Source organism: Danio rerio, chromosome 10 (genome assembly GCF_052040795.2).
Source record: "Danio rerio strain M-AB ecotype USA chromosome 10, GRCz13ab, whole genome shotgun sequence".
In the NCBI taxonomy this organism is placed as follows: domain Eukaryota; kingdom Metazoa; phylum Chordata; class Actinopteri; order Cypriniformes; family Danionidae; genus Danio; species Danio rerio.
Window position 1 is genome coordinate 21,250,756 of NC_141030.1, and position 27,346 is coordinate 21,278,101.

General features: G+C 34.7%; 2 protein-coding genes across 7 annotated transcripts in view; both read left to right on the top strand.

The window, feature by feature from the left end:
- Window positions 1-14,200, top strand: part of kcnn2 (potassium calcium-activated channel subfamily N member 2) — an 86,646-nt gene extending 72,446 nt beyond the window's left edge. Inside the window, exons 7-9 of one of the 6 annotated variants that reach the window (XM_087270418.1) lie at window positions 5,751-5,820; window positions 9,909-10,057; window positions 12,588-14,200. Coding sequence is in view for 2 of the 6 variants with exons in the window: in XM_087270412.1 (XP_087126538.1) it covers window positions 5,751-5,820; window positions 9,909-10,184 (346 nt within the window). In the remaining 4 variants the exon portion in view is untranslated. Of the gene's footprint in view, window positions 1-5,650; window positions 5,821-9,908; window positions 10,350-10,408 lie in introns of those variants that run through there. The other 5 variants (XM_087270412.1, XM_087270419.1, XM_087270414.1 and 2 more) reach the window with 5 other exon arrangements.
- Window positions 14,201-17,004: 2,804 nt separating this feature from the next.
- On the top strand, window positions 17,005-26,787 carry drg1 (developmentally regulated GTP binding protein 1). The gene is made up of 9 exons (NM_200038.1): window positions 17,005-17,159; window positions 17,387-17,510; window positions 19,795-19,970; window positions 20,166-20,235; window positions 20,331-20,500; window positions 21,735-21,865; window positions 21,946-22,113; window positions 23,899-24,021; window positions 26,412-26,787. The coding sequence occupies exons 1-9, from the start codon at window positions 17,121-17,123 to the stop codon at window positions 26,509-26,511; spliced, it is 1,101 nt and encodes a 366-aa protein (NP_956332.1). The 5' UTR covers window positions 17,005-17,120; the 3' UTR covers window positions 26,512-26,787.
- The last annotated feature ends 559 nt before the right edge of the window (window positions 26,788-27,346 follow it).

Here is a 27,346-nt window from a genome sequence, read left to right on the forward strand (position 1 = left end):
CTCTTTTTTAAATATTGCCCAAATAATGTTTAACAGAGCAAAGCAATATTCACAGTATGGCTTATTCGTTTTATTTCAGCTACAATAAAAGCAGTTTTTAATTTTTTAAACACCATTTTAAGGTCAATATTATTTGCCCCTTTAAGCCATATATTTTTTGATAGTCTACAGAACAAACCATCATTATACAATAACTTGCCTAATTACTCTAAGCTGCCTAGTTAACCAAATTATCCTAGTTAAGCCTTTAAATGTCACTTTAAGCTGTATAGAAGTGTCTTGAAAAATATCCAGTCAAATATTATTTACTGTCATCGTGGCAAAGTTAAAATAAATCAGTTATTAGAGATGAGTTATTAAAACTGTCATATTTTGAAATGTATTGAAAATTTTTCTCCCTTTTTAACAGAAATTGGAGAAGAAAATAAACAGGGGCCTAATAATTCAGGGGGGCTAATAACTCTGACTTCAACTGTACATATATATTATAGGGCATTACCTAATATGGTCAACATAATGCCATATTGTATAGAATTGTTTACCCGATTCTATTTATTTGTTTTTTAGATCATGGAGCTTTTTACATCATGATGGTATTTATTTAAATAAAATTGGACCCCCACACAAAAATAAATATGAATTTAACGTGTATACTTTTTAAATAAATGTTTGCAAAAGCCTTATAGTTCAGAATAAAATAAATGTAAAAATCTTAAATCGTTTTCCCACATTATGATATTACATGTTTTAATTATAATAATTTTAAATAACTTATTTTATATTACAAGTTAATTAACAAATGTAATGTTAAGAATTACTGATTGACCCATTGCTCCTCTTAATTTATGCAGATTTATACAGAAATTGTTTATGCAAATAGCTACAATTACAGTAAAACTATTTTATATTATCAAAAAATATATACAACTGTTATGTTTAGAAATGTGTTGAAAAATCTTCTCTCCGTTAAACAGAAATTGGGAAAAAAATAAACAGGGGGGCTAATAATTCTGACTTTATCTGTATATAACATTTAAACATTTATTCTGTTTTAACGTTGTGACATTGATGAGAACAGTAAAAAGTGCTTAAATGTTGCAAAATGTCATTCCAAACCATATTAATGGTCCTGAAATGTCAGTTTTCCATACACAAAATATAATTCTTGATTTTTTCTTTTGGCTTGTTGGTCAAATCTGACCTGCACGTGTGTTCAGTGTGATTCAACCTCTAGTCTTTGAACAGACTCTGGATGTGTTTTTCTATTCTGCTGTGTGGTGCTATTTCTCTGCGCCCTCTGGTGGTTGAAAGCAAAACTACAGCCTTATGTATCCACGTCCCAAACTCCATGCAGCTACAGGATGGAAATCTCTGCATCTGGGCCAATCAGCATCCAGGTCCCTGGAGCCGTCCATACTCTCTCCTATCTGATCTGTGTCATCAACCCCTCGTTTAATTAGAGTTTTACCTCAGAGCTTAATGTGAGACACTGCAGGCAAAACACAATTTTTATTATCCACCTGTTGTTTCCCAGGTTTTTTGGCTTTTCATTAAGTATTAATGAACAAAAAAAAGAACACAAATTGGTATAATTTGGATGCGAGAGCTCTCTGATCTTCCTTTATACTCTCCAAAGGATTCTTCATAAAGTTACGATTGAACTGCGGATGACACGTGAAGTGTTTTGACAATGTTCTTGGTGCTTTTCTGGACTCCCAAATAATATATTAAAAAACAGATTAAGAGTAATTAATGACAGAATTTAAAGTTTTTGGGTGAACTGACTCATCAAGTGTTAATTTTGTCACACTTTATTAGTTTGTGTAAGAAGATTTCAATAATAATATACAGTTAAAGTCAGAATTATTAAAGTCCTGTTTATTTTTTCCCAATTTCTGTTTAACGGAGAGAAGATATATATTTGACTAGATATTTTTCAAAACACTTTTATACAGCATAAAGTGACATTTAAAGGCTTAACTAGGTTAATTAGGTTAACTAGGCAGGTTAGAGTAATTAGGCAAGTTCTGTAGACTGTTCAAAAAATATATATAACTTAAAGGGGCTAATAATTTTGACCTTAAAATGGCTTTAAAAAATTTTCAAACTTCTTTTATTATTGCCGAAATAAAACAAATAAGACTTTCTACAGAAGTAAAAATATTATCAGACATACTGTGAAAATTTCCTTACCCTGTTCAACATAATTTGGGAAATATTTAAAAAAGAAAAAAAAATTAAAGGGGGGCTAATAATTCTGTCTTCAACTGTATACAGTATATTTAAAAGCTATTATGTTATATATATATATATATATATATATATATATATATATATATATATATATATATATATATATATATATATATATATATACATACATACATATATATATATATATAACAGCAAACTTCACAGTAAAAGGTTTTAACAGAGAGATTTTTTCATACATAATATGCCTAACTATATTCAACATTTTATTGTATACCATATTTTATGAATTATGGAGTAATAAGAGATTAGAATAGCAAAAACCTTGGACTAATATGACAAAAAAATATCATTTTTGTGCTAGACATCAATGCAAATTAGCACATATTTAATAACAAAATTCCTTATTTGTGTATTTAAACCTTTTAATAATCGTATAATACAGTTTTTTAATTCATCCATAATCAATCAACTGGGGTTCATTTATTTTCAGTTTATTTATTTAATTTCACTATTCACTTGCAGTGTCTTGCCTTCATCAGGGTTTCCACGGGGTATTAAAAAGTCTTTAAATATTTTAAATCTCAAAAGATTAATTTTAGGCCTTAAAAAGTCTTTAAAAAACTACCGAAATATTGTGTTGTAGGTCTTAAAAAGTTTTTAACAGGTGTTAATTTCCTTGTTCATGTTTAGCTACCAAATTTGACTATTAACACCCATATAATCACCAACAATCCTAGTCTCAATTTAATTAATTTTTTTTATTTCAAAATAGCTAGTAAAAATTCTTTTCTTACAATAACATTTGCTTAAAAGTTCTCCATTTGTTCACTACATTTATTATTAAATTATTATTATTATCATTATTATTATTATTATTTTTATTATTGTATTATTAAGTTATTATCACTTTAGTTAGGTTATAATAATAATTTTTTGAATTTTTTCAAGTTTAAATCTTTTCCAACTGGGGTATCATTTAGCCCTGTATAAGTCTAAAATGTCTTTCATAATGGTCTTAAAAATGTCTTAAAATCTCTTAGATTTAACTTGGTGAAACCCTGTTAATGCGTCAGTCTCCACAGTGAATTACTAAATGTTGCTCTTTTTCAGCAATGATTACAAATATTTCTCCGGCTGTGATTCAATCCCTTTGCCCAAGAACAGAATACGGCTTTCTTGTGTTTCTCCCTTGTGCTTCCACAAACGCAAAACACAATGGATGTGTGTCGGCTGTTCGCAGCGCCCTTGAGGACCACAGAAGAAAACACTTAATGTATAGTGAAGATAAGTAGTTCCTCAGAAACCTAATTAAATGGAGCAGATGAATAATTAATGCTCGCGGTATGGATTTGAGTGAGAGGGTTGGTTTACAAAGCTGTGTGATGGAGTATTCACTTCATAGAGGCTCTTTATATCTGCTTCCTCACAGTACAAGGTGATCAGTTAAGAATATAGCAAAACCAATACGCCACAGGATTCAGAGTCGTTATTATAAAGCAATGCTGCAGGTTTAGAGTAAGTAACACTCCACGGACATGCTGGTATTAGGAAAATAATTGGCTTTAATAGCATTGCGCTTACAGTGGATGTCTATGGGGCAAGACATTTAATGGCATAGTAGGAAGCTTATGTATGTTAAGCAATTCAATAAAAAAATAAATAAATGAATGAGCTATGAAGTTTATAAATCTGAGCTTTACATGGTTTGTTGGTTGTACGTAAAGTATTACTGGTGATTCTAATTTGGCTTTACACAGTTTAAGACCTTAAAAAGAGAGCACTGGCCTTAAATCAGTTCATAAAGTCTTAGCTAGGCAGCAGATTTCTGCTTTTGGCCCATAATTGAGTCTATTAATTAATTTGTTCAAAAGTATTTATTTCTAATCAGTTTTTAAACTCATTTCAGTAATATTATTAACTAATTAACTGTAGCTTGTACAGTAATATTTTCTGTCTTTTAGTAGATTTATTATATGAGAGACTTGCTTTGTTTACCAAATAAGTAGATCTAATAGGAGTTGCATTGTAAACATTAAATACATTAATTTATTTTTTTATTTTATTTATTTCATATATAAAGTTTTTAGTTATGATGCTCCCAAAATCATTCTGCATAAATCCGCAGATTTATTTTTTTTTACAAAATTCTTTGCAGAAATAGCAAAAAATATCCACAGATGCTGTCTGGGCTTCTTCATGACTTATTTTCACTTTTGGGGTTTCAACCACAAAAATCTAGACTTAAATCAAGATACATTTAGCAGAGGTGTTGTCTGGGAAACTGATCAAAATTGATTCAATAGTAAAACATTCAATTCATAATTATTCAATATTCAACAAGAAAAAGTATCCTTCAATGGGAGATGAAGCGATTTTCTGATTAAATTTTATTATTATTATTATTATTAAGTTAATAAATTATTTCACATTTTTATTTTATTGTTTTTAAATATGAAATGTACTGCTGTTTTATCATTTTTTCAGGAAACAACACTTTTTAAATAATTTTGCTTCTCTTACACATATTCTCTTGCATATATTTTCGTTTAGATTTGTAGACATTTTTGAGTATAAAACAAGACAAAAATACAGTTAAAGAGCTTAATCATTTATTTGTAGATCAGAAGGTTCAGTAAAAGCTATGTCTATCTTTTTTACTGTTATTTTGAGTGTTTTGGAAATTTTTTTTGTGTGAAATAAATTAAAATTTTATTGAAATTGGAACACATTTGTCCCATTTTGGTGTCTGCATTTGATTATATTTATAATATGCTTAAAATATCTAAGAAGGAAATTTTATGATTTCTAGTTACTTTAAAATAAAAATAAAAGGCTGGAATATGGGTTAAACAATGTTTCATCGAATGCTTATTGTGATCTGTAGTCTTTAAAAAAGTTAAGGGATCATACAAAATTGTATTATATTTTAAATGTTGAAAACTTTTTGAAACACTCAATGGATTTCAGCGGTAGTTTTCTGTAAATAGATTTCAAGAAGTTAATGAAATGGGACACATTCTAACAGAACATTTAAAGCTGTAGTACAGTTTTAGTAAAGTAGTATCTTTGACCAGTACTTTTTAATGCCTGACCCCATGGACTTCTACTTTAGGTAAATTACCATAAAGCAGACAAAATAAAGCAGACTGGACTGTCCTGTGAATATCTTATAATACATATAAATCATTCACTAGTTTCCAGAAAATCTCACATCAGATGTGCCCCTGGTGTACTTTTTATGCACTGACAAGGTCGTTTTATTTCCATAATTCCCATCAGATGTTGTCACAGCCTTGCTTTGTTCCTGTAAGAAGTATGGAAAAGAAAATCCTTTCGAAAGCGACCACAGCCTCTTCCCACTGAATTTTTGACTTGCATGCGCCTCAGTCCTCCTTCAATCCCTGCATTCTCTCCTCATGTCTTGTGCATGTCCTAGGAGTGCTTCCAAAATGTGTGGCTTGTGAATGGAGATCCTGTCAATCGATTTTTGTACTGACCGCTTGCCACTATTGGGCTCTGAATGGTCTTGTGTTCAGATTAAGAAGTGTAAAAATGGAGCAACGCAAGCTGAATGACCAAGCAAACTCTCTAGTGGACCTTGCAAAGGTAAGACACCTTTGAGTGAATGTTTGACTAATGCATGATGCAGGAGGTCCATTTGTGTTTAGCGTGATACTCAAATATTCTAAGTCTACAGGTGTCAAATGAACAGACGGTATATATATATATAACATTTGATTTGCTTGTTTGTTTCTTTTAAAATATTGTTTCTGTATAAGGTTTCCTCAGCAAGAATAGCAAAGCATATGGTTGATGTCAGTTCATTTATTATTTTTCCCTTTTACGAAACGTCCTCACGTTCGCTTTTGTTATTTATTTCCCTCTTGCTATGCACTATTCATCATGCTGCTTAATGGTCCAGAAAAGCTTTCATCTCCTTAGAAGAAAGAGAGAGAGAGAAAAAAACTGATGGGCTACCTGAGATGTTAAAATAGCCTGCTAAATTTGAATCGCTGCATTTGCATTTCCTTATGGTCGTTTTTAAGACGGACCTAAGAGTGAGCCTTGGGGAACACCAGGCACACTGCCAGTCTGACTCTGCAAAACCCACAGCAACCTGGGAAAGGGATACACTCTGGATCTGATGAGTCAGCTTGAACGGCTCCTGCACACTTGCTCACGCGTCCAAGCTGTGACATTCAAACATCCGCAGTGGTCATATCCCAGCTACCTTTGTCTGGGCTTTTCCGTGAGAGTGATCAGTTAGAGTTACCCAATTACCCTCCTGTCCCACACCTCCCAAAGAAACTGGAGAGGGTGACATTGAGGCGGAGCGTGATATGATATGACTCATACTGGTTTCTGCCTCCTTTTATCATTGCCGTAATTGCCTCTCGCCATCAGAGGGCGGTATTACATTAATCATGGCAGCAGCTGCTCCCAGTGGCAATGAATCCTGTAATGCAGCTTAAAATAACTTAAGCAGCTGCGGTGTTTCTGCAACCTTCAGACAGCCCGCCGGCCCTGATATGGTGCGTCTGCAACTTCAGGTCCCACACCTGTGATTTGTTTCCAAGTTCTTTTATTAGTTTCTAGGATAATATCTGTAAGCTTCTCTTCAGAAATGTATGAAGGCAATTTCTTATATCTTATAATACTTAAGGTAAGGGACTGGGATACATCTTTAAGCCGTTAAACTTATTAAGCATTAAGTATTAAACTTAACACATTGCTTAACTTGTACCATGCAGCTTATGCTATGGCTTTTTAAAGCTTTTGCAGATAAAACAATAGAGATATGTCAGGAAAGGTGGTGTAGAGAAAGGGGAGTGAGATTCACAAAGGACTGCTGCGAGATGGAATCAAACTCAGGTCATTCATAAGTGCAGTTGCACCACTTATATTTTAATGTAATTACTGCAATCATAACATGCTCTTTTCATGTAAATTAAGTTTAAAATGTATTTTTAAATGCTTTTTTCAACCAAATAATGTCATTTAGACTCAATCTTTTTTTTAAATGCATTAATAATGTGCTGGGGCTAATAAGCTATTAGACAACAGTTTTATCAATATTTTCACCAGTGTTTGCTTATTTGTTCAAAAGACCCATGCCCTGCCCCCCATCCCCCCTCCTTTAGAAAGCCAACATATTGCTATACTATTCTGTCCTCGAAACCAAACGTATGTCCTCCTAGACGTTCATGCAACAAGACCCAAATCTGGTCAAAATGTGCCTTCTTCATTTAAGATTTATGCTATATCTCCTCATGCCGGTAAGATTTATAATTTTTAATAAAAAAAATATGTTATATATTACATTTTAATAATCCAGGCATAAAAAAAATTATACAAGCCCCAAATTTGGCCAAAAGTTGTGTTCTGCATTAGATTTTGTTGCTATATCTTTTCAGGTTCATCAGATAAAATCTAATGCAGAACACAACTTTTGGCCATTTTCTTGTCGGCTTAGTCCCTTTATTAATCCGGGGTCGCCACAGCATAATGAACCGCCAACTTATCCAGCAAGTTTTTACACAGCGGATGCCCTTCAAGCCGCAACCTATCTCTGGGGGAGATCCACACACACATTCACACACACACACACACTCATACACACACTCATATAGCATTATGTTGGCTTTCCAAAGCCAACATATTTACATTTGTCTTAAAGGCTTTAGTTTTCCACTAAATAATTTTTTCGCATTATTTTTCTCAAAATAAGTCAAGCCATAACTCCATGACTTAAACTGCATATTTTTTATTGATATGGCAAGCCATTTTTGCATGTGTCCCTTTCACACTTATTAAGCATTATGTTTTCAATAAAATATAGCAAGCCATTTTTACATAATGTCCAAGTCCAATTTTTAACTGTTAAAGAGACTGTCTTAGAGACATCGGGGTTGATTTATATCACTCATATTGGCAAGAGGCTTTGATGTATCATCACTAAGCTGCCAATTGTCTCCATAGCAATAAAACAGGCTAACCTAGCAACCATTTAAATACAGCAATATCTCTACATCAGAACATCGTAGGGGCCTGGGTATTGGCTCGTTTGACTCATGCTAGCAAATGGGACTTCCTGTGTACTATGCATGGTAACAATGAAAAGCCAAGTGCTAATAACGATTAGCTACATGCTATTAATGATTATCTAAGAGCAAAAAGATATGCTAGGAATGCCTACTTGGTATTAGCATTTGATCAAACATGGACACGAGCGTTGCCATTGAGCAACTGCTTAGCAACCACCTAGCAATGCCATAAACATTTTAGCAACTGCCTAGCAACACCTTAGCAATGACTGTGCTTCCTGCCAACTGCCATTCCTGGTCCTAGTGCAGTCAAAAGTTTGTCACATTAAAGTTTGTCAATGAACTTTAGGTTCTAATTTTTCATTATAATTTTAATGAAGTGGCCAAACTCTCACTGAGGAAAGTTTAATGAGCTGGCCAATTTATATTTGCCCACATGCTACAGTTTTATTTTAAAACAAGTTTTACCAGATTTCTTTTTTTAAATGATGGATGATAATAAATTTGTATTTAAAAATATTTTTTTATATATATTTTTTTATGCCAATCTCATAACAATATTTATCAAACTTGATTAACTTACAGTTTAAATACAAGTTTATAAATAAATACTTCATAGTAAAATAGTATGGTGAGTACTTTGACAAAATTGTAGTAAAAATATTGGGTGCATCAAAAAGGTGTGGTTATGAACACCATCTGACAAGCTGATCCAGCAAAGATTAGTTCTTAAAATGTTGATAAAATGCACAATTAAATAGAAAATAAAGCAAATATCTGCAAAAAGGTCCACTTTTTCAGAAGAAAAACACCCCTTTCAATAGGCTGGCTACAGGCCTGTATCATTGTTGAACTGTTAATTCTGTCATCATTTACTCATCCTTTACTTACTCTAAACCAGTTTAAGGAATTATGGTTCATAAGGTTCATATTAACTGAAGTATGCTGGAAACCTGTAACCACTGACATCCGTAGTAGGAAAAATAAATACTATAGAGGTCAATGGTTTTCAGCATTCAAAATATCTTATTTTGTGTTCAACAGAAGAAACTCAAACATGTTTGTGAAGAGTAAAGGGTGAGTAAATGATGTCAGAATTTTCAGTTTTGGCTGATCAATACTTTTAACATTAATTTTAACAATATTTCTACCGATATTGAGAAAGCATTGGTCAAATTCCTGGTATGGCCAAACACGAGTGAACGTGTGTATTTTTAGTTGATTACAATGCAAAAAATACAGGTTCATGTTTTTTTGCAAGGTTCAAGGTTCTTGTTTTTTGTTTGTTAGGTACTCTGAGTTGCTTGTAGCTAGACGTCTGAGTCTGAAGTTTGTGCGCATGATGCAATGTCATGAAAGACCTTTTATGTCGTCGGAACTGGGAATTGAGATGTCTAAAAATATGGACGGCGCACTTCATTTCTCATCAGGACAATCCATCAATCGAGCCCTTTTTTAGAACGCCTGCCACATGCCGCTGGGTTTGACATGTCCTCTGTGACATGACTGATTTTGTCATCTTTTATTGTCAGATGATAAAAGAGGTCTTATAAATATTGATCGCGCCGCACTAGACTTATTGTACCAGACTGTTGGAGTGATCATGTACGAATGTCTGTTAACTCTAACTTCTCCCTCGCTTCATCTCAGACTCAAAACGTCATGTACGACCTGGTCTCGGACCTGAACGAGCGAGGCGAGGACATGGAAAAGAGGATTGCACTGCTGGAGACCAAACTTGAGACCTTGCTCAGCAACTTACAGGCACTCCCGGGCCTCATCAGTCAGGTGATCAGCCAGCAACACCGGGACTTCCTGGAGGTGCAACTCCAGCCATACGACAAACACAGCCACGAGCGCTCGCAGTCTGTCTCCCGGCGCAGATCGTCTTCCACCGCGCCTCCCACTTCATCCGAGAGCAGCTAGAGCTGACCGCCCAGCCGGCATTTCCGGAGAAGACTTTCGCCATCATATGGCCAAGTTGCATTTTACTGTAAAGCCTTATGGTTTCAATAAAGTATTATCCAAGTTCTGATGGCACCATCAGAGGTTACTGTGGATAATGCATTTGAAATGGATATCTTCCACACATATCTTGTCGATTTGTTTTTTTTTTACCTCAATAAATGATGCTGTTTCTCTGTTGACAGGATCACAGAGAGACTTTTCTCAGTAACTAATGATGGAAAGATGGGGCTATCAGGTGAGCAAGTCCTTCCTGCGGGACTTAATTCAGGAAAGCAATGTGACGACCTCAAATGGCGCCAAACAGTGCCAGACTAGTGCTTCCTACAGAATTGTCTGTCTCTGTATATGTGAATGAGATCTGACCTGTTTCTTGAATCAACAGGCATTAATAACTCTTTATCGAGGAACTAATAGCATGTCTGAACCCAAGACAGGGGCAGATGAGGAATGCGTCCCCTTCCTGTCCAAATAGCGAAACCCCTAGATTTACACTCTCAAAGGAAAGCATATATCTTTTAGGTTAGAAACGGCATCAGCTGTAGTGTTCTTCTGTTGTAAGCCCTCTAAAAGTGACTATTCCGGGGGCCATGTTGCAAAACAATTTACTCCTCTCGAAATGAATGCATCTGAATCTATACTTGCACTTTTTATCAATGCACTTCAATGCTTACTGACTATAATATGAATTTATGTTGCTCATTCAAATAAAAAAGACACCTTTAGTCATAGGATAATGGCCAGAATGTACAACGATAATGATTGTGTAGGCTACGGCAAGGGCAGCAATGAGACCTCTACTGAAATGACTGTGCTTACAATGTAGTTGTTAGATCGCTGCGGTTATTGCACCAACGTTTCAAACTCTCCATTAGTTCCGATGGCAATTGACGCATCTCTATGGAGCAGCTGAGAGGAAACCTTCTCGGTTCACTGTGCTCTGTGCTTAAATGAGACCAGATCTACTGAATGCTATTCACAGACGTAGATCTGTTTAAGAGCAGCAACTATCTTGTATATGTTTGGAAATGCCTATTTTTGTATAATAACGAGGACAAGCACACCTCCAAATGCGTATGTCTTTCTCGAAGGATGTGTGGTAAAAAATGTGTTTGAGTTTGTAAGTGGAACAGAACCAAAGCTTTAAACATGGACAGAAAGTAAGGAAATGGATAGTCTTCTGGGAGATCTTAAAGATTTGTTCACACTTGTAGTTTGTGGTTCTTTTAGTTCCCTTAGCAATCACACTGTCATTTTTAATTTGTATACTTGCTTGGTGTCCTCAAAGGTTCAAATGGCAGCGTTCTGATGACCCAGTGTATTGTGATTGGTCGAGGGTGTTCAGCGCGAGACAGAGAGAAATGCCCACCACGGCTTATCAACATTGTTGAAGTAGTGCAGAGTGTATGTGTGAGCCCAATGCAAGAGTTCATCAAAGCAATGCAGTTAAACACCAGCCTATTACTATGTTCCTAACCATAAGTAAAAACAACAACAACATTTAGTATTAATCCACACAGTGGCAAAAGCTGAACTATTTCGAAACTTGACGGCCACACGTGTAGGAACAGCTGACGGTGGCCATAGCAACGACAAACAGCAGAGGATCGCGAGCTCACGAACACATTTGAATCCGTGAAGAAAGCGACACGCCTTGCATTTTTAGCATGGCTTTAGACATGATATGAGAATATAAAGAGTTGACCAGATACAGTACAAGCAGCGTACAAGTAACACTAACACAATTAAATGCATATTTTGCAAGCTCGAGGAAACAAGTAGGCAACCATTTTAATCGCACTTACTTACACTTTTGAAATGAAGGAAGGAACTGATTCGTGTACTGTAAAGATCCCGGTAAGCTCTAAAAGACTCCCATACATCAAAAGTCTTTTCTGATCTTTCCTTTAACAGACGCCCGACAAATCCCCCGTTGCAGGGTAGATTTCTGCATTAATCACTAGAATGTTCACTTATCTTCAGTCATGATCAGTCCCACACACACCTGCACTGCTATTGTCTGAAGGAAAAGGCGCATTTACAGTTTACCCGATCTGGCACTTCATATTTGGTATTGTTTCTTGTCGACGTCAATACAAACAGACAAAATAATTTAAACGAATCAGTCGAATCTTTTATTAAAAAATTGTTAGTTTTAAACAAGGTGCTCTTTCGGATTTAAACCTCAGCTGAATGTTTTCTTTTACTTAGAGCGTTGTTGCACACTGCATGGAAGGTCATTTTCAACAACCCATAATAGGGGCTGGTTAATACAAAAGAAGTTATTTTGAAAATGCTGGTTGTTGGGACCCATCGACTTCCAATGCAATCTTTTTTCCTACTATGGATGTTGATTGGTCCCAGCAACCAGCATTCTTCAAAATATCTTCTTTTGTGTTTAACAAAAAAACTAAATCAAATAGATTGAAAAGCAGATGAATATAATGAGATCATTTTCATTTTTGGATGAACTATGCCTTTAACTCTTTAATAAAAAAAATAAAAATAAAATTAGCAATGAGTGGTGTCACAATTAAACCAAAGAAGTGGAAGTTAAAAGGTTAAAGTGAAACAAAAAGAATCATGACAGAAGGTCATGGTAGCTAATAGGCTATATGTACAGCTAGTATTTTTAGCCAATGATGAACTTTCATTAAAAAATTTGTGAGTATTTTCAGTTTTATGGATTCCTTTTACAGCATCAATGTTGTAATGTAATTCAAATATAATCAGTTAAATAGACTTAAGCATCCATTTGGTTGTTAAAGTATAAAAAGACAGTTTACACACAGGCACCATCATTAGCAGCAGGCTAGCAGAAACTCCATTGATAATACTAGGGTAAAATTAATTTCCATATTTTAAAGACATGGCACAGAAAAATAAAACTTGATGCAGTGCTTCTTGTTTGGTCTGATACCCGTTTTATATCATATCTCAGCCAGGCAGTGAAAATCGCTGTTTTTTAAAGAAATCAGATCCTAACCGCAGCGATTTTGTATGGGATGAAAATTAACCGGAAGCCCTGGGGCTGGCTGACTGAAATGAAGAATTTGTGTGCATATACCCCATTAAAGGAGCACCTACTGAAATTTGAAAAGTATTTTAAAAATATTAGAATTAAATGTAATAATATAGACGAGGTCAACAGAAACCACAGATTTTTGCAGGTTGTGCCTGCAAGAGCTAATACTGTGTCTACAAAAAGAAAAAAAGAAAAAAAAACACAACAGCAGACCCCACAATAATCGGTGACTCTATATACACTATTTCAAATGAAATATGGTTAAATCTAATTGAATTGAAATCATGTTAATCTAATTAAAAAATCAAATCACTAGAACTGATAGCAATACTTATCCCTACTAGCAGAGCAATATGCCCGGAGTTAATTTTATTCAAGCCAAACCTGCTTAGTGTGAAGACATTTTAAGATCTCCCAGTAAGCTGAACTGTACCTTTGCACTGTAATGGATTTCTCTAGGATGGCCTTTTGGCATATCCGTCGAATTCAGCCTCTGTTTTTCTAACTGGTGATAAAGGTCAAACGAATTCACAGCACAATTCAAAATAAAGGAGTTTCATGCTTATTTTCTGATCAGTCGGTCTCGTGCCATTCAGTACGCAAATGTCTGTCTGATGCAAAGAACTGATAACTGCAGGACTATTTAATGTAGGAGAGAAGATGACCAGTTCACCTTACTTTACTATCATTTACTGATAGCATGTTATTGATAGATCTGTGCACTTTAGATTCTAAAGATATACGATGGGTTCATGTTGGATATATTGGTGCATTTCATAACTTGGCCCAGCAACAACAACATCCCAGAGTGCAATGTCATTATGGGGTTACAAGAACCTAACGAAATGATGGTGGATCCAGCAATTTCACCAACATAGAAACTATGAGTGATAAAATACTGTATGCAAAATGAATATAACAAATAAAACAAAACTATTTAACAGAAAAATAACTGTGTGTGTATGTGAGCATTAATTTTGATGTCTAATTCATGTTATGTTAGCTATGTGTTTTTTACAGTTATTTATTTTTTATTTATGATTACCATTTTTGAAATTATGGATATTTAATGTCTAAGTATATTACTTACATACAATTGCACTTCATGAGTTCTGCTTGTTTTAACTAATATATTTTTAATCATTGATTGACTGATTGATTTTTATGTTTTATTATTATTTCTTATAAATGGTCCAGAAACAGTTATGCTATAATTCAAAAGGGGTTAATTGTTCTGAAAAAATGTTTATTATTTTTTTTGTCAAAAAAGGCGCCAAGTGTCTTCTAAAAAAGGACTTCTGTGCTCTAAATGTATCTAGATTCATGACAGTTCATCCAACACCAGTGGTAAATTGGAAACAACATTGTCATAGTGAGTTATGCTTTCCCTGTTCTTCTTGCATGCACACAGCATACCATATGATCTCGGTCACAAATGAGGGACTTGTGCAATAAATGTACAGAAATAGTGAGATCGACATAGAAGCTTTCAAAATGAAAGGCACACATCCAAACTTTAATTGAGTATAGTAAGAGTGTTAATGCTATACTAAACATTATGGTTGGTGCTTGGTACATTTACATTTACATTTAGTCATTTAGCAGACACTTTTATCCAAAGCGACTTACAAATGAGGACAAGGAAGCAATTTACACAACTATAAGAGCAACAATGAATAAGTGCTATAGGCAAGTTTCAGGTCTGTAAAGTCTAAGAAGGAAAGTATTAGTAATTTTTTTTTTTTTTTTTTTTTGAGTACAGTTAGTGGTATATCCAGAGAGGCAATTGCAGATTAGGAAGTGAAGTGGAGACTTATTATAAATTATACAATATATATATATATATATATATATATATATATATATATATATATATATATATATATATATATATATATAACATTACTTAAAAAAACAAGCACAACTAGTCATGAGCAATTTTGTGACTAACATATATACAGACTGCAAAAACACTTTCACACAGGGCTAAGCAGTTTTGTTTTCACTTAAAAATTATAATAATAAACATTTTCAAACTGTATGATGTCTTTACTTATGTTAACTTTGACATGTATTTAAACTTGTTTCATGATCTGAAACATTAAAATGTGATAAATTATTAGGGGCAAACACTTTTTCTCATATTTGCTCATAAGTAAATCTTAATGACTGTCTCAATTTTGCAAATAATATTTTATACAAAAAATAAATAGACATGCTGCATACAAGTAATTTAGTACCATGTAAAAACGGAATATTAAATATAAAAGATTATTAAACTAAAAGTACATGTAAAAATGTAGGTTCATCATGCAATTTGGATGGTTTGATTTAACAAAAACTGTTACAATTACACACACAAAAAAAGATAGAACCTAACAGGATAACCCACAAGAAAAAATACTATTGTTATTTATAGTGAATGAATATCATGAACTGTGTTATAGATTTATTCATTAGTCATCACAGCAGAATGAACCACTAACTTATCCAGCATATGTTTTACGCAGCAGATGCCCTTTTAGCTGCAACCCATCACTGGGAAACATCCATACACACTCATTCACACACACATACACTGCAGACAATTTAGCTTGCCCAATTCACCTATAGCACATGTCTTTTGGACTGTGGGGGAAACGAGAGTACCCGGAGGAAACCCACGCAAACACAAGGAGAACATGAAAACTCCACACAGAAACGCCAACTGACCCAGCCGAGGCTTGATCCAGCGACCTTCTTGCTGTGAGGTGATCGTGCTGACCGCTGCGCCACTGTGACGCCCACTTTAGTTGTTATACTACAGCAAACTGTAGTGTATTGTTGTAAATATATATTTCTAGAAAACAGTACATTATTGGGTAATTTGTCCATATTATATCTGTATTACCACAGCAACTATACTATTATCACAACAGATTAATTCAAGTATTAAAGTATGGTTTGAAGACATTACAAATTAATAAACTATTTTAAACTTGTGAATTTGCCCATCCAGCCATTTAAGATGCAGATTACCTTTTTCCTCATTATTAGCTGAAACTGCGCTCATCTTCATTGTAAACAAACAGCATCAGCTCACATGAGGTTGAACACACTGGCATTATTCAGTCTTCAGGAATCTTTGCTGAGACTGGATTAAAGAAAAGATAAGCTAAATCAGTTTTGTACAGATAAATATTTTATGTATTGTACTTTTTTTATGAATATCTAAAAATACATTTTAAAATGTTCTGCTGAGGGAATCACCAACACGGATAACCTGAGGGTGAGTATTTATTGTTTATTATTACTGGGCGGACTACAGCTTAGTTTTCCTCATCATGTTGAATTTATAGTCTGGGTTTACAGTTTACATAGCTTCCCTGTCATAAATGTCTTTGTTTTGTCTTTCAGAACAGTCTTTTTCAGTAGCCTATATTTCTGTATTAACACATGTTTCTTGTACAAAAATATCTACCACATCTTCCGAAATATAAAGTAGGCTCCTCCTGTTAAAAATGAATTGTTGTATAATTGTTGAATCATGTTGAATTCATACAGTCTGAGTTTGGTTCACAGTACTTTCACTGTCACAAATGTGTTTGTGTTTTATCAAAACAGCCTTTATGTCTATCTTTATTGGCGCATTTCTTTTCCTAAAATATCTACAAAAAAAAAAAGGAATTATTTGCTCCTTTCCAGAAGACGGAGCCCTCCTAACCATGTCACAGCCACGTGAAGAGCCGAAGTATCGCGGGAACACGTAGCGTGGCCGTGAACTCCCGGCAAAGCATGACAACCGTGTGCTTTTGAGCTAAATAGCTGCGTAATTCCGAAAACACTGATTTTTAATTTTCTCAAGATACAACTTTGAAAGGACCAACGCCAAAATGAGTTTGCTGGCCAAAATAGCCGAAATCGAGAACGAGGTGGGTTGACATTTACAGTGAATTACTTTATCAAAAACGGCTGTTAGCATTTTAGCGCCAAACCCATTCAACAGTCTGTCCTGCTGTAACTTATTTCAGAAATAAACTGGACATTTAATACACAGACCATTTAAATTCTATACAGTGTTAAACTCTGTGGAAATATGTTGTTATGTTGATATTGTCATCGTGAATGTGCGGTTTTCTGAACGGGCTGTGTGCTGCAGATGGCTCGGACTCAGAAGAATAAGGCCACCGCTCATCATCTGGGGCTCCTGAAGGCCAGATTAGCCAAACTGAGGAGAGAACTCATCACCCCTAAAGGAGGCAGTGGAGGAGGCACTGGAGAGGGTTGGTACTGCACTATCATCACCTACACCTGCCTCTCATCACATCAGACAGCTATTTACATTCACAGGCTCTTCAAAAGGGAAAGTTTGGTATTGCTAAACTTTTATCCAACTTTTTCTTACACTCCTTAATCGTTAGTTTAAGTGATAGTGGTTTCATCTGTTAAACAGTAGACTTTCAATGAAGTGTTTAAATCTGGGTACAGTGAGGTGGCACTATTGTCCTCAAGGTATTCAAGATTAACCATGTGTTTACTACAAATAAAACAAATCAAGTATGGTTACTGTTTAGTAAGTCGTATTTGCTGTGATGATAATCCATATGCTTAAATCATGGTAACTTTTCGGTTAGTTATGTAAGGGAGCAGTTTTTCTAGTGTTTTTACTAGCTTTTTATAAACCGCCTAGGCCTGTCGCAATAAGGAGTTTTGTTGTGTGATATATTGTCACAGAAATTGTTGCGATAAGCAGTGTTGTTGTAATTTTATAATCGTTTTATGCCACTGTTTATATGAAGAGTTCATATGCAAAACCCTCTAGTCTAAATCCTCAAGACCTCTTTTTGTAAATGAGCATTTTCTATCAGGCTTCTATAATTAGGTTCAGAAGTTTCATTTTATAGGTAATAAAAAGGTTATTAGCTAGTAAATATAATAAATCTTTTTCAAAAATGTCACTTTTGACATATCTTTTTTTAACAAGGTAGTTTTTCTTTTGCGTCAAAACCAGCTAAATCCACTTGTGCTTTTATTTATTTTTTATTTTTTGCAAAAACCCCTAAATCCAACAAGAAAGTGTAATTAGAATCACCAAAGATTATTTTACCCTAACATATAGCGCATTGATTATGAAAATTATAAATACATAAACATGTCAAGTAAGTGGCGGTTCATTTCACTGTGGCGACCCCTGATTAACCAGGGACTAAACAGAAGGAAAATGAATGAATGAAATCTGTCAAGTAAGTGCATTAATCATTAACATTAACATTAAAATTGAAATTTATTAAACCTTAACAATCTGTTGTCATTTCTGATGTTAATGTAAGTAGAGCACAGTAAACATTGCAAACTAAACAAAATGTAGTGTAAAACATTGTGAAACATCAATATCTTTGCATTGTCCATGAATATAAAGCTCTTATCAGATAGCATCCATGCTCATAGCATCCATGTGGGGTAAAAGAACGGCATCCTTACTTAGTCTTTCGTGAAATGGAGTTGCTGTTTAATGTGTAGTAAATCGGACTTATTTATAGCGTCACTGCACGCAAAAAAAAAAAAAAATTATGAATATAGCCACAGTTCCAAATGTACAGTGTGTTTTCTTTTTCTTATAATGCACACAGTTTAAAGGTTAGGGATGTTTTTTTATTCGCCATTCACTGACAGTCGAACAAGCTCATCCAGTTCATCAAACTCCATCTTTTAAAATCTCAAGTAAAAGTGGAATAAAGTCTCCTCATAAAAGCCGGTGTATCAGCGTGTCGTTAAATTGTAAACATATGATTCGATTCATGCCTTCTGATTGGTTCTAGGGACATAGCGGCTACATATATACTATTATATTATAGGTGAATGTTCAATGATAAACTTCGACACTGGTAAGGTAGAATGTCAGTGTAAGATGGCTTTAAGGTTATTTGTGAATTGAAAATGTATATTTCAGCGGTTAAAATTATTCTCTCAAAGTTTTGCAAGTCGATATATTGATTATTGTGACAGGCCTTCATATTTTCATCTATTTTGACAATTGGACAAACTTAAAAGGTCTATAATTTCACATTTATTTTGTGATTATTTTTACGAATAAAATAATTATGCAAAATTAGAAGTATTGTAATAATAGTATTGTGTTGTAAATAATTAAAGTACTCATGTTTGCTTTTTAGATTTCTTTATTTTCAAGCTGTAATCAAAATCATTTGGTAAACTTGCCTCCAAGAACTCACAACATTGTATTTTGAAATACAAAACAGGAATAAAAAATAACTTGCATTCTGGCGATGGCATGCCTACAAGCAAGAAAACTTGACATGCAATTGCTTAAGTGTTGTAGCAACTTTCATTTTTATTGATAAATTGTCCGTTAAAAAATGATCAAATTAAATAAATGGGATGAGTTAGTGCACTGTGTATTCTTTTTAAACTTTGGATTAAACATGGTTTAAGTCTATAAAAAGGGTTCATATCTTGTCTTGAAGTTTCATGCTTCTATTGTCTAACAGGAGCTCCAGAGTCAATTATGGCTTTAATTTTTTCACCAACCTGGTTTTTCCCCCCCAGGTTTTGATGTGGCTAAAACCGGTGATGCCCGAATAGGTTTTGTGGGCTTCCCATCAGTAGGCAAATCCACTCTTCTGAGTAACTTGGCTGGTGTGTATTCTGAAGTGGCTGCCTATGAATTCACAACACTGACAACTGTACCAGGAGTGATCCGTTACAAAGGAGCGAAAATCCAGGTGAACCATTTTGCAGTAGTCCATTACATACCTGATTAAGTTGCTTTTGGACAGTGTTGAAAGGTATAACCTGATTTAGTGATCTCATCATTTTGTAAAGTAGGTGTACAACCTTGCTGAATGACTGGCAGAAATGATGCATTCTGAATGTAAGGTCTATCCTTTTAATGGTGTGTTTCTTATTTTCTTTGTTAGCTTCTGGATCTCCCAGGTATCATTGAGGGGGCAAAAGACGGCAAAGGAAGAGGACGACAAGTCATTGCTGGTAATAGACTGTTAACACAGATATTAGCAAGACACTTTTAGTGCAGTTCTGTTTTTTTAATTGGCATTTCCCTAAACTTTTCTTCATTCCAACAGTTGCTCGCACTTGTAACCTGATTCTGATTGTCTTGGATGTACTGAAGCCTCTTGGACACAAGAAGCTTATTGAACACGAGTTGGAAGGTTTTGGTATTCGGCTCAACAAGCAACCACCAAATATTGGCTTCAAGAAGAAAGACAAGGGCGGAATCAACTTCACTGCCACTGTATGACTTCAGTGTACTATTAGCACTTTATTGCATACATTTACACACTTGGGGATTAAAAAGTTTCCAATGTTTCTTGATGTAAAGTTAATACAGTTATATGTAATGAAATAATATTACAAAATGCATTTTTATTAGCTTTTTTTCTCCATTTTTTAAATAAATATGTCTATCATTGCAGTTATAATATTTGTCCAGTACTAATTTCCAAATTACATAATCTAATACACTGTTCTTAATTATGTTGTAAGTCAATGATGGTTATATCAGTACTTTATTAATTAATAGTGTTAAATATTAAAGGGTTTATTATCATTTATATTACATTACTTATAAATGTCCTTTTGATACAATGATTTTATCTATTTATTTACTAAAGTTTAATTTTACATTTTATAATTTGAAAAGCCATTTGACTTGGATGTATATCATAAAAGAGAATACACAATTTTTTCACACTAATCAGTTTCTCATAACATGAACATAATTTGCATAATTTTTTAATCATTGTTTTCATTAGTTTTAGCCATATTGTTTATGCCTTTTTGCTTGCCTCAGCATGTTCGCTTCCATCTTTTTTTTTTGAACATGTTTTTATTTGTTTTTTTTATTTTAGACATGCAGAAAACAAAAATACAAACAGCATAAAACGCCTGACACAAAACAAAACTGCATATACTAATATATACATATGGCCAAAGCCATAAGCTATTATGTTACAAAACATTACAATATGGCAGGAAGAGTGAAAAGTTTGATGAAAACAGAAAACACAAGAATGAATGTCTATACGGACATTGTCATTCCGAGTTTCAAAATGTTACATAAAGCAAGGTTTATACTGTCCAGATATGGTGTCCAAGTGCGAATAAATGTATCAGTAGTGGAGTGGCTAAGACATGTTAAGTATTCCAGGGGAATAATCGCTTGAGTTATTGAATGCCATCCTCTTAAGGAAGAGGGCTTATTGATCCATGACATCAAAATGTTCTTCCTGACAGCAAAAGTTAACAGGCAGAGGAGTCGTTGTTCATACTTGTTCCTGATTAGTTTGCAAGGAAAACTCAGAAGAAGGGACAAAGGGTTTTATATCTATGTCCAGTCCAAAAATATTGTTTATTTTGGCTACAATTCTGTTCCAGTAGGCCTGAATCACCTGTGCTTCCATCTTTTAATGTCTGTCATTCATCAGATAAGTTGTGTTTACAATTGTCATTGTGTCTTTCTGTTTTAGTGTGCCCAAAGTGAGCTGGACGGTGACACTGTCAAAAGCATCCTTTCCGAGTATAAGATCCACAACGCAGATATTACCCTACGCAGCGACGCTACAGCCGATGACCTTATTGACGTGGTGGAGGGAAACCGGTATGAGCAAATTCTCAACCTCAATCCTCAAGCGTTCTCACTTCAGAAGAGATTTTCACATGCTGGTTTTCCTCCTCTAGGGTTTACATTCCCTGCATCTATGTCCTCAACAAAATCGACCAAATCTCCATTGAGGAGCTGGACGTTATCTACAAAATCCCTCACTGCGTGCCCATCTCCGCTCACCACCGCTGGAACTTTGATGACCTGTTGGAAAAGATCTGGGATTACCTGCAACTAGTGCGCATGTGAGTTACCTTCACTGCATTCTGGGAGCAATTTTTTACATGACAGCAGAATATGATGATTTTTCACTTCGTAAAGCAGTGGTCACCAAACTTATTCCTGAAGGTCTGTGTCCTGCAGATTTTTAGCTCCAACCCTAATCCAACATACCTAAACAAGCTAATCAAGGTGTTACTAGGTATACTTGAATCACCCAGGCAAGTGTGTTGAAGCAAGTTGGAGCTAAACCCTGCAGGGACACCGGCCCTCCAGGACCGAGATTGGTGACTTCTCTTGTTAAGAAACACTACAGTCCTGTAGTACATATTTGCGTACACCTAAAAACTGAACACATAATTCACATCCATATGACATCATAGTGTAAACTACAAAAAAACATCTAATTGTGAAAACTGAGATGATAAAACTAAAAATGGAAGAATCAAAGCTTTAAATCAACTGAAACAATTGCTTGGTGAAATGATTCACTGTTTCAAAGTATTTGAAATGCAACATCCTGGTGCCACCTGTTGGTCAGTTCTCTAAATGCATCTCAAAAACCTCTCATTAAAGTGGACCTATTGTGCAAAAATCACTTTCATAAGGAGTTTGGGCACAGTTATGTGGCAACAGTGTGTGAATATAGCCAGCCTCAAATGAAAAAAAATAATAATAATTACCTTTTTTATTATCACACTTGATAAAAACTTTGAGCATGTCATCAGGGAGGAAAGCCCCACCCCATAGTTACAATCTGTCCTTAGTGGCATAAACAGCCCTGAGTGAGAAGCAGCTGTCCACCATTAGTGTTTTCACCATTCTTGCTAAAGATAATGTGAGCGACTAAGAGACATTTTAAATGCTGAGTTTTGGGATGCACAAATGAACACTGTAGGCTCCATAGACTGCCTCCTCCTTAGCCTTCAGTCATTGACAGAGAGAACATTCATTCTTTGAATCTGCTTCTATGCTAAAGCATAGGTGTTTGCAGCTCAATGTCATTTGAGTTTAAAGAGAGAGCCACCAAAACTGCACAATTCGGGTGAAAGCCTGAAAGTTTCAGTTTCAAGGAGTTATAAAATACGATTCGTTAGGTATTTTGAGCTAAAACTTCACACACACTCTAGGGACGTCAGAGACTTATTTTACATCTTGTAAAAAGAGGCTTAATAGCTCCGCTTTAAATCATCTGCAAATGTGTAATGATCCAAGATCAGCACAGACTGTAAACTCTCAGTAATGTACTATACTATTTCATTATACCTGAATGATTTATAGGCTCACAGAGATTAACGCTCCTGCAGAAAACTATTGGAATTTCCAAATGTTTTAAAATAGCTGTGACGTAACATTGATATTCTGAAGACGGCTAAAACCTCTATACCATTGACTTCCACATGAGGAAAAACCAAATACTACACATCTATCAATACAAGTTTGTAGCTATCTTCAAAATATAATCTTTTCTGTTCAACAGAAGAAAGAAACTCAAAGGTTTGTAGCTACATGAGGGAGAATGAGTATTGTGTAAATGTTCATTTTTGGTTGAGCTAAATAAATACATATATATTTTTAGGCAGCTTAATTAAATCCCTGTAAGGGAAATCAGTGACTTGCTGAAAAAACAGTGTACTGAGTCTTTATTTTGAGTGAAAAAGCCTAAGAGACGCTTGCAGGAAGGTAATGTAATGTACTGTAATGCATCACAGTGTTCTGCTGTCTAGTGCTCTCTGGGAGACTTTAAAGTTTGCACCGTGTGTCATAAAGCCTCAGCAGGATGTATAATAACACTGACTGATGTTTCACAGCTACACAAAGCCGAAGGGACAGCTTCCTGATTACACAGCACCTGTCGTTCTTCCAGACGGAAGGACCGCTGTCGAGGACTTCTGCCTAAAGATTCACAAAAACCTCATCAAAGAATTCAAATAGTAAGTGACTAATGTTTATTTCCTGCACGTGGACTGAAGTTGATCTCATTGATGTTTTTGCCTTGAGTCAGTTCTGATGTAATGTGATTATGCGTTTCCTTTGGACGTCATTGTTCGTTTGTATTAAGATCCAAAGGATAAAATCATTGTGATCTGAATTCAGTTCTTGATAACCGTTGTCTCTGATGTAATGGCAGCACTAGTTATCTACATTTTACACACATCAGCTCATATCCTGAACTTTATTCCAAGGTTAAAGTGAACATACAGTGTGTTTCTGCTTCCTTCTGTTGGGAAGATTTTGTCTCTACATTCTGTCCAAAAAGCCCTTTATTTATGTATTTATTTATTTATTTAGGATACCTGTATATCAGTGAAGGTTTAGTTTTTATTTAGAAGTTATTTTATTAAAATATTTCCCCCTCACTTAGAGGTTGTGGTGTAATTTCCACTTTTTTGTTATAGGGTTTTTGGTAATACTTTATTTTGATGGTCCCTGTTGAACATTTTGTTGACTAAAAGTTGCATTGCAACTACATGCTAATTCATTCTCATTAGACCATTAGTAGACTGTCTTCTTGATATCTGTTGATACTGCTCCTTCAACATTAAACTGACTATAAGAAACTTTGAAAGTACATGCTCTAAAGTACTAACTGTAACCCTGACCTATCACTCTACTTGTAATCTAATGAGAATTAGTTGGCATGTAGTTGCAATGTAAATATTAGTCAACAAGATGTGCAGTAGGGACCATCAAAATAAAGTGATACCAGGTTTTTTTATTGAATTTTGTTTCAATTATCAATTAAACATTTTAATTGTTGTAGTTACCAGTAGCATCATTGATTTATTAGCGTTCAGCCACTCCAAAATTTGTTTCAGTAAAATGTAGAGCTGCACGATTAATCAAATAAAGATGGCGATCTCGATTCGACCCTACACACAATCTTAACTCAGCTTTTCTACAATTCAGCCAATTGTTTTTAAGGTCAGGAGAGAAGCGTTAAGGAGGTCACACATGTCTTCACATTTTATATTCATTGCTCAGTAACATGGACAAATTGTGTTAAATGTGTCACACACTGTATTTATAAGGTTTATTTCATCAAAAAAAGTCTTTTCTGTCTTAATGTAATGATGTATTCGTGGCCACAAAATCACTCATGAGCTGACGCACTGTTTATTTCCTACCGAGAGGCACGTGTGTGCCCGCCAGTGTAGTCTACTTTAGTGAACAGAATTTGCAGGCTGTGAATAACAGGTAATAATAAAGTTTTTAATAATGTTCAGATTGTTGCACAGAGCAATTGTTTTGGAGCCGCGTGGGAAGTAAGATTTCCATGTATGATTTTTTCCTCAAAGTGACGGCAGACATGACATGAGCTGCACTTGGCAGTGAAAGTGAAACCGAACGTGCACACATTATTTAAATGATCATATCACATTTATGAGTTAGGATTACGACTAGCATTTGATATGTTTTTCCTTCATAGCGAACAGTGTTGTGCATGAAAATAAATGTTTACTGAGTCAGCTACTGTAGTCTATATAATGTTGAATATAACGCAAGAGGGAATTTGGTAATGACATGTTTCATTTTACCAGTAAAAACTGGTTTAATAATGTTGTCAGTGACAAATGACAAGCATATGTCTCAAACATAATTAAACTTCAGGACATATTTAAAGTCTGTTCAAGTCCACCGTTTCAAGTCTATACAAAATTGAGCATTTTAACCAACGGTAAACTAGAACATAAGCCAAATATTAATATTGTTGTTTTATACAGTGTTTGAGAATAATAATAATAATAATAATAGGCGACTCATATGAACCTTTATTTTACATCCACAGAATTGTGAGAAAACCGTGATCTTGATTTTAGGAAAAACAAAGTGATTTTCATTTTAGCCAGAATCGTCCACCCTAGTTGGAAGTACATCAACTTTCTGAAATAAGTCTCAGCAGTTTCCTTTTGCATCTGATTTTAATAATCCTTGTTTAAGAAAATGTCCGGCCGAAATGTGCAACATGCCTCCATCTGTCTTTAAAAAAATTGAGAAAAACCAATAAAAAAATTGTTCTGTCTTAAAGTATGGAATATTTATTAATTAGATATAACAGAAATTGTATATAGAATTGTAGTAATTAAGAGTATTTTGACAATCACTGTACTAGTAGGAATCGCAGTATATTTATTTTAGTTATTTTTTTAAATCTCCATTTCAAGCAACACAAATAACCCATCACAATGATTTTAATTGGGATTTTTCAAAATGGCCGTGTTAATGAAGGAAGATTTCAAACTATGCACGAAAGACATTTCGAGCGCATGTAGTATTGCTATGTTGAAACGTGCCTAGCATCATGTCTCTTTTCTCTCTGCAGTGCGCTGGTGTGGGGCTCGTCGGTCAAGCACAACCCGCAGAAAGTCGGCAAAGACCACGTGATGGAAGATGAGGATGTAATCCAGCTGGTCAAGAAATAAAAGGACTCCGATGCCTTGCATGATCAGTACACTTCTCATTAGAAGTGATAAGACATTCATAAATGCCCCAGAGGTTTCCCATGGCACCATTTTGCTGTTTCTCCATTTGTATTTTTGGACTTGGAAAAAGTATGATTGTTAATCCATGCAAATGCATCCAGCAGATTAAATAATGTGTCTCCTTATGGTTGGATATGCATCACAAATGGCTTGAATGCAGTTACAGAATAAGTGCATCTGCAAAACCAATAAAAGACTGTAATACATGATGCAAAACATTTGACTGTATTCTGTATTATTTTCCAGATGAACAAAATGAACTGATATGTCTAGTCAGTAACCAGCCTGCTATCCAGTAGTCTTGTGGTTATAAGTAATACCCTCCCCCTCTGGGATAATCAATCACTCTGGATAAGCAGGGCACTTAGTGGATGAATGAGATGAGGAGTGAAACACACCCAGACAGAAGCACTGATACCCTTAAATTTCTCCATTCCCCAGGGACATTTTGACATTATGTGTGATAAGTGCCCCCAAAAATTCTCCATTTAAAAAAAGAAATTGTGTGTTTGCATCTAAGGTGGCTAGAAGAATAAACAATTTCTTTTAACCTGTTGGCAACAAGTTTTCAGAGTTTTTGTTTTCTGTAAGGGTTGATAACATTTTTACTAAGTAATGACGAGCTGTTTTGTAGAAAAGCTGATCAAAATAACATATTTCCATTTGTTATGATCAAATTATGGTCATTTCCCCAAAGATTTCTTTCTGAGCTTGGAAGTGGAAACAGTAGTTTTGTGTTTTCTATAAATCAAATGCAAGCCTTTCTGAAAAGAGT

Excerpts from the sequence above, each read along its gene's own strand:
- drg1 (NM_200038.1), top strand. The coding sequence starts at position 17,121 with ATGAGTTTGCTGGCCAAAATAGCCGAAATCGAGAACGAG. Across the intron at positions 17,160-17,386 it reads TAGCCGAAATCGAGAACGAG|ATGGCTCGGACTCAGAAGAA; the intron begins GTGGGTTGACAT and ends TGTGTGCTGCAG. Across the intron at positions 20,501-21,734 it reads GAATCAACTTCACTGCCACT|TGTGCCCAAAGTGAGCTGGA; the intron begins GTATGACTTCAG and ends TTTCTGTTTTAG.